Source organism: Bufo gargarizans, chromosome 3 (genome assembly GCF_014858855.1).
Source record: "Bufo gargarizans isolate SCDJY-AF-19 chromosome 3, ASM1485885v1, whole genome shotgun sequence".
In the NCBI taxonomy this organism is placed as follows: Eukaryota; Metazoa; Chordata; class Amphibia; order Anura; family Bufonidae; genus Bufo; species Bufo gargarizans.
Genome location: NC_058082.1, coordinates 313176675 through 313192772, shown reverse-complemented (window position 1 = coordinate 313192772; position 16098 = coordinate 313176675). Strand labels below are relative to the sequence as shown.

Below are 16098 nucleotides of genomic sequence, written 5' to 3'. Positions count from 1 at the left end.
TGCCAGTACTGCTGTGGAACATCCAGGTGCTCTTTTGCAAACTGTAAACGTGCAGCAATGTTTTTTTTTTTTTTTTGGACAGCAGTGGCTTCCTCTGTGCTATCCTCCCATGAAATCTATTCTTGTTTAGTGTTTTACGTATCGTAGATTCGCTAACAGGGATGTTAGCATATGCCAGAGAGTTTTGTAAGTCTTTAGCTGACACTATAGGATTCTTCTTCACCTCATTGAGCAGTCTGCGCTGTGCTCCTGCAGTCATCTTTACAGGACGGCCACTCCTAGGGAGAGTAGCAGCAGTGCTGAACTTTCTCCATTTATAGACAATTTGTCTTACCGTGGACTGATGAACAGCAAAGCTTTTGGAGATACTTTTATAACCCTTTACAGCTTTATGCAAGTCAACAATTCTTAATCGTAGGTCTTCTGAGAGCTCTTTCATGCGAGGCATCATTCACATCAGGAAATGCTTCTTGTGAAAAGCAAACCCAGAACTGGTGTGTGTTTTTTTTAGGGCAGGGCAGCTGTAACCAACACCTCCAATCTCATCTCATTGATTGGACTCCAGTTGGTTGACACCTCATTCCAATTAGCTTTTGGAGGTGTTATTAGTCTAGGGGTTCACATACTTTTTCCACCTGCACTGTGAATGTTTACATGGTGTGTTCAATAAAAACATGGTAACATTTAATTCTTGGTGGGTTATTAGTTTAAGCATCCTGTGATTGTCTATTGTTGTGACTTAGATGAAGATCAGATCACATTTTATAACCAATTTGTGCAGAAATCCATATCATTCCAAAGGGTTCACATACTTTTTCTTGCAGCTGTAATTGTCCAATTTGATCTTATTGCAACAGATGCACACCCAAGTGATGAACTAAAAGAAAAGGAAACTGTGTTTTATATGAACTCTTTATATATATATATATATATATATATATATATATATATATACATTTTTTATGCGAGTGCTCTGCATTTAAGGGGACAGTGATCATATTATAGGGTGTATGAAATTTGTTTTTTTTAATCTGTATTTTATTGGTATGTATATGAATTATTTTAAAAAAATTGCACATTTCTGTGAGCCAGACATTTATTTGATTTATAGACTTAAAGTTAAATGGTATAGTTGAAAAAAAACATCCACCAGAAAAAAAGTCATGGCCATTGTGGGTCTCACCACCAAAGTTGCAGTCCACTGCCTGTTGTCAGGTAAGATCCATCCCTAGTAACATATAAGATGGCAGAAAGGAAATGGGGGCATGTTAGGGGTAGATGAGATTGTGAGCCTGATAAAACAACTTCTTCTACATTACTTCTGTAGATCACAGGAATGTACTTCCTTTCTGTAAGTGTGATTTTCCCCCTGCTCATCTGTTCTGTAAGCTCTGGAGCTAAAAACAATCTTAGTGGGAAGTAAGGGAAAGGACATCACAGCAGTACAGTGCTGGCAGATTCCACAGAAGTGATATGTCCTGTACTCGTGAGAGAAATGCATCTAGCTGTCCAGCTGAAGAGGGGAATAATGAGTTATGATTCTAAAAAGAAGTACAGTTATAAATGCAAATTTTTTTTGAAAATTCAGTTAATCTTTAAGCAATTGTAAGGGTTAACTCAGACAAACCCTTAAGCAGTACTTTTTTATTTTTTTATTTCTTCAAACAAGCGTAACACTATTTTGTTTTGTAACCAAATTTGATGGTGATTAGATTCATTCCTTCATGTTAGTTCTGCAGGTATAGGGACAGCTAAGTCAGTTTTTCAGTGCAAAACCTTAGTTAATTAAACCCTGACCCAATAGTATTGCAGTATAGGTTCTAACCAAACTACTGAGAATGGCTCTTGCTGAAATTAAAGGGAAACTGTAATCAACTTTATGCTGCTGCCCTCAGTGTTTTAGCAGTTTGTCACTTATCTGCTGATGTTATGTGGTTGTGAGACTCTCAGGGTAGGTTCACACAGAATTTTTGGGTGGAGGTTTCAGATTTTCCTGCAGGTTTTTGAGTGAAAGACAGAAGTGGATTCAGCAGAAAGGAGACTTTATATTTCCAAATCCTTTCAAATCCAATCCTGGCTATGGCTGAAACACCTGTAGGAACATCTGTCTCAAAACCTCCTCCAAAATACTCTTTGTGAACCTACCCTTACTGTTTAATTCTTGTAGCGCACACCAGAGAAGAGCCCTGTTTTTTTCATGAGTCCTCTGCCAGCCCATGACTGCCTTTCCTTACAATAAACTTTTATTGTGTACCAGATAGACACGGGGAATGGCAGCTCACAGATAAACTGGCATCTTCTCTACTCCAACAAGCGCAGCAAGGATTAAAGGCTATGTACACCTTTGGGGGCAATTTTTTTATTATTGCATTGTACTTATTTTAAGCTAAAAATCATTTTTTCAATTCAAATATTTCAGTTATTAAAAATATGAAAACTTTTTTTCTGTACAGAGATGAGATGCTCTGGTAGCAGCCTGTGTCTTTTCCATCATTTTCAGGGGAGCTGACTGACTCCTTATCTCTGCTCTCTGACATTATCAACACTCAGCTCAGTTCTTATCTAACTGATAAGAATGTGGCTTAAATAAGTGTTTATGATCTCTTAGTAGTTTAGAGATAAGGTTTATCAGATGACTAGAACAAAGTGAAAGCTAGAAAAACTGTTAACCCTTTGTGACAGAATGGCTTATTATTTTTAATAAAGGCCAATTGAAAATATGATTTTTAGCCAAAAATTTGTGAAGTGCAATCATAACAAAAATTGCCTCCAAAGGTGTAGATAGCCTTTAAACAGTAAGTTCTTCTATACACATACCATTAGCAGATAAGGGACAGACCACTGTTGGTTATAGGTTTGTTTAAATAAAGAAAAAAAAAAAGCCTATATGCAGTATCTATTTAAAAAGTATAGATTATGGAATATATTACCAGTACCTTTCTCTATGTAGTGTGTAGATAAAGTGGCTGTTAAATTTGCAGATCAGTGTTAACACGTCGACTACTGGCATTACTTGTCAGTGACATCCTTCGATTTGGGGAGAAGGTTATAGGGCCATCGCATTCTTTATACTGCTTGCGTTCTGGGCTCTGCTCTCCTATAGTATCTGGCGTGCCTGGCCGGCTGGTTTGTTTTAGGTCGGACTTTGAATGTGCCCATGGTCTATTAGAGTTAAAGCTGTAACGTCCTCTGGTACTGCATATTGAATCCTGGATGAATGCACTTCTCTCGCCCACTTTAGAACTGTGCCATGGAGCACTGATCTTTCTAGATTTCCGGACTGCATTGCTGGCTATAGAACACATAAAGTTTGTTCTGGAGAAATCCTCATTGTCCTCAGATGGTATCTCATTCATTGTTCCCATTGGTATACTTGGTACATATTCAGCACTTGAATAAGTGCTTCTTATGAAACCACTTTTCCGCTGTGGTTGCTTTTTTGCTGGCTTATTGTCAGAAACAAGGCTTTTACTTGTCTTTTCATTATTATTAGAACTGCTGTTGTGACAATGGCTTTCTGCTGTATTAGCCGAGTTCACCTCATTAGCAGATTTGGTTTCCTGCTCATCAAGGATACATGTATTACTGTTATCTGGGTGCAAATCTACAGGGGAATGGAATCCACAAGGCGGATTTAAGATTGGATATACAGTTGGGTCATGTTGTTTTTCCATTAACAATGTATAGTTGCTTGGCGCCGAAGGTATGGTCTTTTGTGGGCTAGCACACATACCCATACATGTATGAGTAGCTGAGGAATGTTTTTGAGGTTTATTCATATAACATTCATCAAATTCATCTTTCAGTTTATATTTTTCTAAACATCCTTTCCTTATCTTTTTCATGCCAAGATGACCTATTTCCAAAATGTTAAGAAATAAAGAAACCCCTGCTATGCACTGCATAAAGAGCATAAATACCGTCTTCTCAGTAGGTCTTGATACAAAGCAGTCAACCACATTGGGGCAAGGGTCTCCTTGGCATTTGTAGAGAGGATTCATTTGAACTCCATAAAGTAAATGCTGACCAATCATAAAACCAACCTCAACCCCGGATCTGGTGAATATATGTATGATATAAGTGCAGAGGAGGGAACCACGGAGAGGAGCCTTATTGAGTTTTCTTTGCTCCAGTTGTCTAAGTTCACGCTCTAGTCTTCTGCGGTCCTCTGTCAACTCATATTCTACACCCTCGAGCTCGCCTTTCAGCTGAGCTTTCTTTCTGTGTCTTTCTTTCTCAAGAACTCTTAATCTGTAAATGGCATGTCCCATGTATACCAGTGATGGCGAAGACACAAAAATAACTTGAAGAACCCAATATCTAATTAAAGATATAGGAAATGCTTGGTCATAGCAGACATTTTTGCATCCAGGCTGGTCTGTATTGCATACAAACTGTGATTGCTCATCATTCCAGACTTCTTCAGCTGCTACGCCCAAAACCAGCATACGGAATACAAAAAGAATGGTAAGCCAGATTTTTCCAACTATTGTCGAGTGAATATGGACTTCCTCCAGAATGACCCCAAGGAAATTCCAGTCTCCCATCTTTAGTCCACCATGTCAACACTGTTAGACAAGAAAAATAATTCCAAAGTCAAAATTATTGCTCCATGGAATAAGTCAACTAAAATAGTGCAATGCTTTAATAGTGCAATGTTACATTTGTAGGAGTATAAGTTCTCTGTCCACTCTGTAAGACAGATGTTTATCTCTGTATTGTTTTAGTAATTTTCATATAATTTCCAATTTTTTATATTTATGGAAATTTTACGTTTTTGCTGATATAAAAAATATGTTTTTACAGCCTTATATCATAATGAAAGTTATGTTCCTTCTTTTTTATATCAGGGGTTGTCTGACATGACTCAAACATCAAAAGTAATGAGTAGAAGAAGTGTTATACAAAACAATCATCTTTTTAAACTTTCTCAGTTTCACCACCAAGGCCAGAAGTAGTGAGGTTCTGTTGCTGGTCACGAGATTGCTGCAGCCAGTCACTAGCCTCGGTGGTCATGTGTGCAAGAACTGCGTGTCACTGCTGAGGGAGTTTCTTCTTTTTTTTTTATATATGCACACCTAACCTGGGTCGGACTGGCCCACCAGAGTACCAGAGGATCCTCCGGTGGGCCAATCACTTATAACTACAGTCAATTTTTTTATTCAAAAACCTGGGTCGGACTGGCCCACCAGAGTACCAGAGGATCCTCCGGTGGGCCAATCACTTATAACTACAGTCAATTTTTTTATTCAAAAACCTGGGTCGGACTGGCCCACCAGAGTACCAGAGGATCCTCCGGTGGGCCAATCACTTATAACTACAGTCTATTTTTTTATTCAAAAACTATTAAACTTTATTATTGATATTGGCGTCAAGAATAATTTTCTCTGGTGGGCCCAAAGAAAAACCAATCCGACACTGCAGCCAACTGCCTGCCATTCAAGTTTGAGCTATGTAGCGCAACCCCTTTAACAGTAGTCTATTTTACAATTTAGTCATAGTCTGAATAGTAACCATCTATTTGTTTTACAGCAGCCATAAAGTGAGACTCCTGAACCATCAGAGTAATAATATAGATGGAGAGATCTGTTAACCAGTCATAACTAGAGAGAGACTAGTAAATCCAATTGTCTAAATAGATAAATGCCTACTACACATCTAATGGAGGATTTGTGAAAATTCATCATTAGGCTCCATTCACACAGCCATAACGTGTTTTGCGGATCCGCGGATCCGCAAAACACGAATAGGAAATGTTCTATTTTTTGGGGGAATGGAAATGCAGACCCGGAAGTGCACATCGTGCGGCCCAATAGAAATGAATGGGACCGCAATTCCGTTCCGCAAAATGCGGAACGAAATTGTGGATGTGTGAATGGGGCCTAAGTCATTTCAAACATGTAGACACCTGACCAGATTGAACCCAATTTATTACCAGCTTGTAGAATAGGAAATGTAATTATAGCATGTTTATTCTAGTGCAAAAATGAATACAATGCATATAAGCTGTCATTCTGCTTTCACTTACTTTTTCTAACATACTATTTTTACTCAGCTAGTCAATGATACATTGTGAACCATCAGACGACAGAAGAATGTATTGTTCTTTTTGATTGCGGATACCATTTGAATCATGAAAGCGACAAGAATTTACCTTATATCTTTAGCCAACCCTATCACGGATATCAGAATCTTTTTCATCCTAGTAAATTGATGCTAGACACTATAATCGGATAACATAGCATGCTGGTATGTTCCCCTAAACTATGATCTGCTTATTAATAGCCCTGTATTAGCACAATCCTAGTACTCTCTAGAGACATAGCACATACCCTTTGGGGAACAAGTTTCATAGATTGAAAACCTAGGAAGTAAGCACAGAGCATCAAAATGACCCCAAAAAATACATAGATCACCGGACATTATAGAGATGACCGCTAATCTACTGAGAAATAGAATCACAGATAACAGTAAAATAACAGTTTCTTGATAGCTGGAACATTGTGTATATTATACACTATGAGCTTTACTATTACCCCAAACCTCTCCATGACAGCATCTTATCCCAGTTATCCCTACTTATTCTGTGTGCTTTTATTTCATCTACAGTATTAGTTGTAGTTGCTAGCTCGTGTGCATTAATTAAGATATACACTTAATTTCTGCACATAAAGGACATGGCTAGAAGACGTTATCCAGATAACTACAGCTACATTATAATGTAAAGATGTACATATGTAGCATGCAATAACATTTTCCAGGAGTTTGTTATGTACAGTTATCTATAGTAAGATAGTTTATACAATACCTTTAGGTTTTTTGCAGTCTCAGGTAGGATTCCATGAAGCAACGCTTGCTCTGTCCTGTAAAGCTATCATTGTGATGGGCACAGGAGGGAAAGCTAGTGCTTTGTATCCTCTGCCTATAAAAATCAATGTGTATGCAGCCTAACATTGCTTCCAGCAACATTGAAATGGCTTAGATAACCCACTCCATCCCAGAAGCTTGTCTGAGTAGTATTCATAGCATAACAAAGGGTCTTGACCTGTGAATCGCATAATCTTGCCACAAAACCATTATAAAATAAAAATCTGAAAGTGTTTCTCCACTGTAACTACACTAAACTGGTGCCTGTACACATAAGAGATGTGCCTTTAAATCCTTATGCGTGTGGCTAATTTGGGTTTCAGGACACATTGAGTGACACTTATCAAGACTGACATTTGCCAGTTTTGTTCTCCCTGCACTGATGTGAGATGTGCCTAATTTATTAAGAGGCAGATATCTCTTAATAAATTAGGCATATCTCTGCTCTGCCATGTGCCAAAATCTGGAGATTTCAGCTATAGCTTCCACCAGTCTCTGGCAAAGGTTATAGCAATTTCGGCAGGCCTTGTGAAGCCCCATGCCCTCCTACTAAGCCCCACCCTCTTTTCTTACCGCTTTGGAACCTGTGTCCTCGGGCCTCAGGGTTCAGAGACTAATAGATCTCTGTTTGACAGCTGCAAGATCTACAGCAAAATAAATAGGAGAAGTTCTGAAATCTGTATGGCTGAGCGACAAGAGTTAGGCCTCTTTCACACGAGCGTGTCCGGATAAGGTCCGGAGGCGTTGCGGCAAACCCGAGTGAGTAGGTACGCAATGGCAGTCAGTTTTTTGACTGCGATTGCGTTCCGTCGTTCAGTTTTTATCGCGCGGGTGCAATGCGGTTTGCACACGCGTGATAAAAAACTGAATGTGGTACCCAGACCCGAACTTCTTCACTGAGGTTCAGGTTTGGGCTCGGTGTTGTGTAGATTGTATTATTTCCCCTTATAACAATAACTTGTTCGCGCAGCCGGCATCTCTTCTGTCTTCTTCTTTGAGGAATAGGACCTTTGATGACGTCACTACGCTCATCACATGGTTCGTCACGTGATCCATCACCATGGTAAAAGATCATGTGATGGACCATGTGATGGGCGTAGTGACATCATCAAAGGTCCTATTCCTCAAAGAAGAAGACAGAAGAGATGCCGGCTGTGCGAACAAGTGGATTAAGGTGAGTTTAATTTATTTTTTTTTACCCCCTCCAGCGCTATTGTACTATGCATTCTGTATTCAGAATGCTATTTTTTTCCCTTATAACCATGTTATAAGGGGGAAATAATACAATCTAAACAACACCGAACCCAAACCTGAACTTCTGTGAAGAAGTTCGGGTCTGGGTACCACATTCAGTTTTTTATCACGTGCGTGCAAAACGGAACGCAATCGCAACTGCGTACCTACTCGCGCGGGTTTGCCGCAACGCATCCGGACCTTATCCGGACACGCTCGTGTGAAAGAGGCCTTAGTCAGATGTAACCACTGCTGAGGGCATAACATGTACATGTCTGTATACATACAGGGAGTGCAGAATTATTAGGCAAGTTGTATTTTTGAGGATTAATTTTATTATTGAACAACAAACATGTTCTCAATGAACCCAAAAAACTCATTAATATCAAAGCTGAATATTTTTGGAAGTAGTTTTTAGTTTGTTTTTAGTTTTAGCTATTTTATGGGGATATCTGTGTGTGCAGGTGACTATTACTGTGCATAATTATTAGGCAACTTAACAAAAAACAAATATATACCCATTGCAATTATTTATTTTTACCAGTGAAACCAATATAACATCTCAACATTCACAAATATACATTTCTGACATTCAAAAACAAAACAAAAACAAATCAGTGACCAATATAGCCACCTTTCTTTGCAAGGACACTCAAAAGCCTGCCATCCATGGATTCTGTCAGTGTTTTGATCTGTTCACCATCAACATTGCGTGCAGCAGCAACCACAGCCTCCCAGACACTGTTCAGAGAGGTGTACTGTTTTCCCTCCTTGTAAATCTCACATTTGATGATGGACCACAGGTTCTCAATGGGGTTCAGATCAGGTGAACAAGGAGGCCATGTCATTAGATTTTCTTCTTTTATACCCTTTCTTGCCAGCCACGCTGTGGAGTACTTGGACGCGTGTGATGGAGCATTGTCCTGCATGAAAATCATGTTTTTCTTGAAGGATGCAGACTTCTTCCTGTACCACTGCTTGAAGAAGGTGTCTTCCAGAAACTGGCAGTAGGACTGGGAGTTGAGCTTGACTCCATCCTCAACCCGAAAAGGCCCCACAAGCTCATCTTTGATGATACCAGCCCAAACCAGTACTCCACCTCCACCTTGCTGGCGTCTGAGTCGGACTTGAGCTCTCTGCCCTTTACCAATCCAGCCACGGGCCCATCCATCTGGCCCATCAAGACTCACTCTCATTTCATCAGTCCATAAAACCTTAGAAAAATCAGTCTTGAGATATTTCTTGGCCCAGTCTTGACGTTTCAGCTTGTGTGTCTTGTTCAGTGGTGGTCGTCTTTCAGCCTTTCTTACCTTGGCCATGTCTCTGAGTATTGCACACCTTGTGCTTTTGGGCACTCCAGTGATGTTGCAGCTCTGAAATATGGCCAAACTGGTGGCAAGTGGAATCTTGGCAGCTGCACGCTTGACTTTTCTCAGTTCATGGGCAGTTATTTTGCGCCTTGGTTTTTCCACACGCTTCTTGCGACCCTGTTGATTATTTTGAATGAAACGCTTGATTGTTCGATGATCACGCTTCAGAAGCTTTGCAATTTTAAGAGTGCTGCATCCCTCTGCAAGATATCTCACTATTTTTGACTTTTCTGAGCCTGTCAAGTCCTTCTTTTGACCCATTTTGCCAAAGGAAAGGAAGTTGCCTAATAATTATGCACACCTGATATAGGGTGTTGATGTCATTAGACCACACCCCTTCTCATTACAGAGATGCACATCACCTAATATGCTTAATTGGCAGTAGGCTTTCGAGCCTATACAGCTTGGAGTAAGACAACATGCATAAAGAGGATGATGTGGTCAAAATACTCATTTGCCTAATAATTCTGCACTCCCTGTATGTGCATTTATGTATTTATTAAATCACCTGCGGTCTCAATATAAACGGTCCACTCCCGTAACTTACAAAAAAACACAACAAAGAAGGAGTGTATAACACACCAATGTAAGGAAACGCTAATCAATTTTATTATGTATCAATAAAATGTACATGATGCATGATATATATAAGTAAATAAGCAGGGACAAACACAGTCCTACATCACCCTATTATCAGCCCAGTCATATAAAATGTTTTGACGGCACAATGTAAACTATGAATAAGGTCCACGTTTGGCCAGAAACAGAGATACGCACAATGTTTTTAGGATGTGCATGTTTTGGTTTTTAACATGATTGTACAATAAAGAGGATTTTATGGATTTATCAAGTGTATGCTGGAGTTCATCTGAATATATTAGATTTACTTGTACCTGGTTCCCAGTTCAGCATTCTCCAAGCAACAGAGCCACTGACCTGGAAAGATTGATGAGAACAACTGAGCCCTTGTGGTAAGCTGAGGATTCTTACATTTTATATAGTAGGCAGTAATTTACCACTGAACTATAGTGCCATTCTGTCATAAAGCTTGAATTTTCTGTGCCTAAAAAGCTACTAAATAGTGTTACGGTTTTCTTTAGTAAAAGTTATGGCATTTAAACTGAACTTACACTTTTCAGCTTTTCTTTATAGTATAAGAAAAGTTGAAAAATAAAAGTTACATTTTTCTTGAATTTAAAAGGGTTTTCCAAAGGTTTTATACTGAAGACCTATCCCCTGGATAGATCATCAATATCTGATTGGTGGGGGTCCAACACCTGGGACCTATGCAATCAGCTGTTTGAGCTGTGAGCACAGCGGCCTCCTCCGTGCTAACCAAGCTGTGCTTTGTATCGCATTTAGCCCCATTCACTTGAATGAGGCTGAGCTGCGCCTACTCCACATGACCGATAAACGTGACGGGACTGGCCTACGGGGCCCTGAAATTCCTGATGTCATTCCTGCAGCTGAGCAATGCAGGATATAGTCTACGGGAAATTTCTCCTCTGCAGAAGGCTTATTTAGTGGTGTGTAGTGTACCCTCAAGAGATAGGCTGAAAAGCAAAGTATATGTCAGCAACCACAAATTTGACAACCTCACGTGACCACAAACAGGACAAATTTATCCGAGTGTGTTCCAAATGGAATAGAATTAAACCAGCTGACCAAATCTGTGTTTCTCTAATGAAAATGAGAAACAAAACCATGTCAAACACTGCCTTGTAGCAAGTGGCTTGAACAAATGTGTTGCAGCCTTAAAAAAAATTGCTTAGGCCCTTTAACCCCTTCAGGACCCAGCCTAATTTTGCAATAACTTTGGATTTTTAGAGTTTTTTTGTGATACATCATACTTCATGATAGTGAGTAGATATGTTTTACCTATATTTATTTTTTTTAAATTATAAAATTTTGAAAATTTAGCAATTTTCAACACCCCATATGTGGTCGTAAACTGCTGTTTGGTTTCAGAAGGGAAGGAGCACCATATGGCTTTTAGTGCAGATTTTATTGAAATGGTTTTCAGCCACATCGTCACATTTGAAGAGACCCTGAGGGACCTGTACAGTCAAAAACTCCAAGAAGTGACCCCATTTTGGAAACTGCATCCCCCAAGTATTTTTGAGGGGTGTAATGAGCATTTTGGCCTGAATACAGCAACTCCGCATACGTGGTCAGAAACTGTTGCTGGGCATGCTGTAGGGTTCAAAAGGGAAGGAATGGCTTTTGGAGGACAGATTTAGCTGTTATTTTTCGCCCACCATGTCGCATTTGAAGAGACTGAGGCACCCCTATAGTGGAAACCCTAAAGAAATTAGAGGGGTTGTCTCACCTTCTGTGTTTAGCACTGCAGGTCCGGACTTCGGGTGGTCTAGGGGACGGTGCCTGCTAACATGAGTGGCAGCACAGGACAGCGGCGCTGGGATGATGTAATTCCCTGCCCTGGCCTGTACGTCCGCGCTCCTGAGAGCGCAGCCTTGGTCGGCTCAGCAGAAGGATAGCCGGGGGCGCAGCACTGTGGAAGCTCCATACCACATAGGTTAATACCAAAAGGCACTTCAGACTCAAGACAATACAAGGTGGCCAGGTGCGTGAGCTAATGCGCATGCGCGGGAGACTAGCGCTCGTTGCCGCTATCCCAGCCACCAGAAAGGTCGGCTTTGGCTTTTTTCACAGCGCAAGCACGGCCACTGCTAAGGAATAGCAGTGGTGGCTGTATCCCCTAGAGACAAGCAGTTTATAATGACAAGGAAAATTGAGAGAAGTGAGAACAGCAGGCATTATGGTCACGTAGAGTATATTGGTAAGTTACTTCTATTAGGTTATTAAACAACATAAGTATCACTTCATAAGATGAGACAACCCCTTTAACCCTTTTTTGAGATCACACCCCTCAAGGAATTTTTCAAGGAATGTAGTAAGCACTTTTACCCACTAGGCATTTCATAGAATTTAAAAACACTTTTTATTTTCACAAGGGGTAACAGGAAGAGACACCCCTTTATTATACCCATTTTCTCCATATTTTGACAACACCCCATGTATGGTCATAAACTGCTATATGGGCACACAAGAAGGCTCACAATGGAAGGAACGCCATATGCTTTTGGAAGGCAGATTTTGCTGAAATGGTTTTCAGGCTCAGTGTCACATTTTAAAAGAACCTGAGGAACCCCTACAGTGGTAACCCCCAAAAAATGACTCCAATTTGGAAACTAAACCCCTCAAGGAATTTATTGAGAGCTGTAGTGAGTGCTTTGACCCAACAGGTGGTTCATAGAATTTAGAAACCTTTTCGCCCATTTTGCCCATTTTCTTCATGATACGACAACACCCCATATGTGGTCGTAAACTGCTGATTAACTGATATGGTTAATGAGGGAAAAAAGGATGCCACATTCCTCTTGTCCTCTTTATCCTCAACATCATCCAGTGATGAATGGCCTTCAAGAAGGCGCCCCAGGGCAACTACTCTGGCAGCCCCCCATAGTTATCCCATCTGGACCCCACCCCCTGAGTATTATCAGCCTCAAATAACTGAGTTTTTGGACAGCTCAGGAATCCAGGCTGACACTGCGGGCTTCGCACAAATAGATTTTTCTCTCTTTTTCATTGATGGCTTTGTAAATTTAATGGTGGCCCAAACTAATTTATATGCCTATCAATTTAAGGTCCAACAGGGGCGTTGCTAGGTTAAAACATTCGGGGCCTGGGCCCCTGATGTTTTGTCTTAGGCCCAAATAGCCTGCATGCCAGATAGATACAACTGTATTGCCATGCTCAGAACGGCAATACAATTGAATATAATGCCCTGCAAGAACTGAAGGACCTGTGATGATATCACAGTCCATTTGATCAGTTCTAAATGCAGTAGCTGAAATGGACCTGCCATGATGTCGCCATCATGTGAACAGTGCAGTAGAGGAGAGAAGTCCTGGGGAAGAAGCTGAGGTGAGGTCTGCTACATGAGGACAGGTAAGTGAAGGGGTAGATTACTCGGTGTGAGAGGCAGAGCAATGTTGGGAGTTGTAGTTATTTAACTGGGACTGTATATTAGGACTGAAGGGAGAGAAGTTATTTACATGGGACAGTGGGGTGCAATGATGGTATTTGCATGGGACTGAAACTTGAAGGGGTGATGTTATTTACATGGGAATGCATGTTGGAGGTGGTTGGGGCAGTGTGATGTTATTTACATGGGACTATATTTTGAAGGCGACTGTGGGAGGGAGTAATATTATTTACATGGGACTGAATGTTGAGAGGTGATGTTATTTACATGGGACTGCATGTTAAAGGTGGCTGGGGAGGGAGTGATTTTGTTTATATGGGACTGCATGTTGAAGGTGTCTGGGGGAGGTAGTGATGTTATTTACATGGGACTGTATGTTGAAGGCGGCTGGGGAGGGGGTGATGTTCTTTACATAAGACTGTATGTTAAAGGCGGCTGGGGAGGGGGTGATGTTATTTATGTGGGACTGTATATTAGAGGGGGCAGCAAAGATGGTGTGATGCTATTTATACGGGACTGTATTTTGGAGGGGGCTGTAGATAGAGAGGGCTGTTATTTACATGGGACTGTATATTGGAGGGGGCTGGAGAGATGATGCGATGGTATTTACATGGGACTCTATGGCAGTGGAAGGAAAATAATGTTATTTACATTGAACTGTATGGTGGAGGGGCTGAGAAATTATAATTTCTGAGGACACTAAATGGAGGAATATAACTACAGTGGGCACTGCAGGGGGCATTAAAAAATACTGTCGGTGCTTCAGGGCGAGCATTATAACAGTAGTGGCAATATAAATATTAGGGGCACTTCAGGGCGAATATTATAACAGTAGGGGGCAATATAAATACTGGGTATGTACTAAACCACTTCAGTATCCTGGTACTGTAAATGGCAGAATTGGTATATCGATTTGTATTGTGGTTTTATGCCTTTTGCACTGATAATTTACTCTTGTCCTTAATAAAAGAGATTGAACATCAATATAAATACTGGGGCACTTCAGGGTGAGCATTATAAATACTGGGGGACTGTAGGGGCATTTTAAATCCAGGGGACATTATAGGAATTCTTATTACTACTGGGGGCTCTATAGGAGGGACTTATAGATCCACATTATTTCTACAAAGAGTAGTATGGGTGCCTTATTACTACTGATGGATCTGTAGAGAGCTTTATTACCACTGGGGTACAGTAGGGGTGGCATTATTATATTTAAGGGCATACTGTAAGGGCATTATTATATTTAAATTTGTTTATTGTTTTTTTTTCTTACAATACAAAAATTTGAATAAAATTGAACAGTGCTGAATCCGAGTACAACAATGCACAATCTGCCAACATTACAAATATAAAGAGTTATGACACATTGAACAGACAGAAACATACAAATCTAGTGCATAGTCTACACTATTTTAGGGGGTTTCACAAACTCCCTAATCGCTTCCATATTACTTTTGACTCGGATTATCTTCTGTCTATCCAACCTTATCGCCCATCTCCTGCCCCCCCCCCCCTGATAGTCATCTCAGTGAACTTTGCCGGTAGCTGCTCCGGTCCCGCCCCATCCCGGGACAAAGATAATACTTATTCAGGACATAGCACATATTCCTCATATCTCTCGATCAATGCAAGAAGAATTTTCTATTGCCTAATATTCGGTAATCTTTCTGATCCCCATTCTCTTGCTATAATCACTTTTGCCACCATAAGGCCTCTTGTCCAGACTCTTTTCTTCTCTCTTTCCCTAATTGGTGACGGGAAACAACCTAGGAGAGCCACTTCCGGTTTATATGAAAGGAATATTAAAGACTCTGCACTTAAAGCTCCAAAAACCTCTCGCCAATACGATTGCATACTTGAACAGGTCCATATCATGTGAATATAATTGGCAGACTCTTCACTGCATCTCCAGCATTTTGGTTCTCGTTCCTTATAAATCCTACTTAGCAATATTGGGGTCAAATATATTCTATGAATAATATTAAAACAAATAATCTTAAAATTACTAGAAATCGTTGTCTTTTTTATATTTTTGTATATATTCCCCCATTCAATTCTATTTAACCTCTTAAGGACACAGGGCGTACAGGTACGCCCTGATGTCCCGGTACTTAAGGACATCAGGGCGTACCTGAAGGCGGGTGGGAGGCGGGCGGGAGGGAGGTAGTGTGGGGGGTGGGTGCGGGTTTATTCTCAGGATGACCGAGAGATCGAATCAGAGTGTCAGCACATCTGTTCAGATGTCAGCCGCTTTAACCCCTTCCATGCCGCGGTCTGTAGGAACCGCTGTATGGAAGCGGTTAACAGGGAGGGAGCTCCCTCCCTCTCCCATCGGGGGGCTGCTGTGCCTTTGCAGCCCCCGGACAGGATGGAGTCACAGAGGGAGGGAGCCCCCTCCCCTTACCTCAGTTGTCGTAGACGGGGAAGGTTCCCATAGCAACAGGACGCCTTCTCAGGCATCCTGCTGTCCATGGTGCTGAACAGATCTGTGCTAAAGGCAGAGATCTGTTCAGACAAATTGTAAGTGAAATACAGTACAGTACACTATATAGTGTACTGTACTGTATTATACAGACATTAGACCCACTGGATCTTCAAGAACTAAGTGGGTCTGGG

General features: G+C 40.8%; 1 protein-coding gene across 1 annotated transcript; it reads right to left on the bottom strand.

Moving 5' to 3' along the window:
* Positions 1-2969: 2969 nt before the first annotated feature.
* Positions 2970-4547, bottom strand: GJA9 (gap junction protein alpha 9). The gene has a single exon (XM_044287020.1). It carries the CDS (start codon positions 4545-4547, stop codon positions 2970-2972), a length of 1578 nt encoding a protein of 525 aa, XP_044142955.1.
* Positions 4548-16098: the final 11551 nt, after the last annotated feature.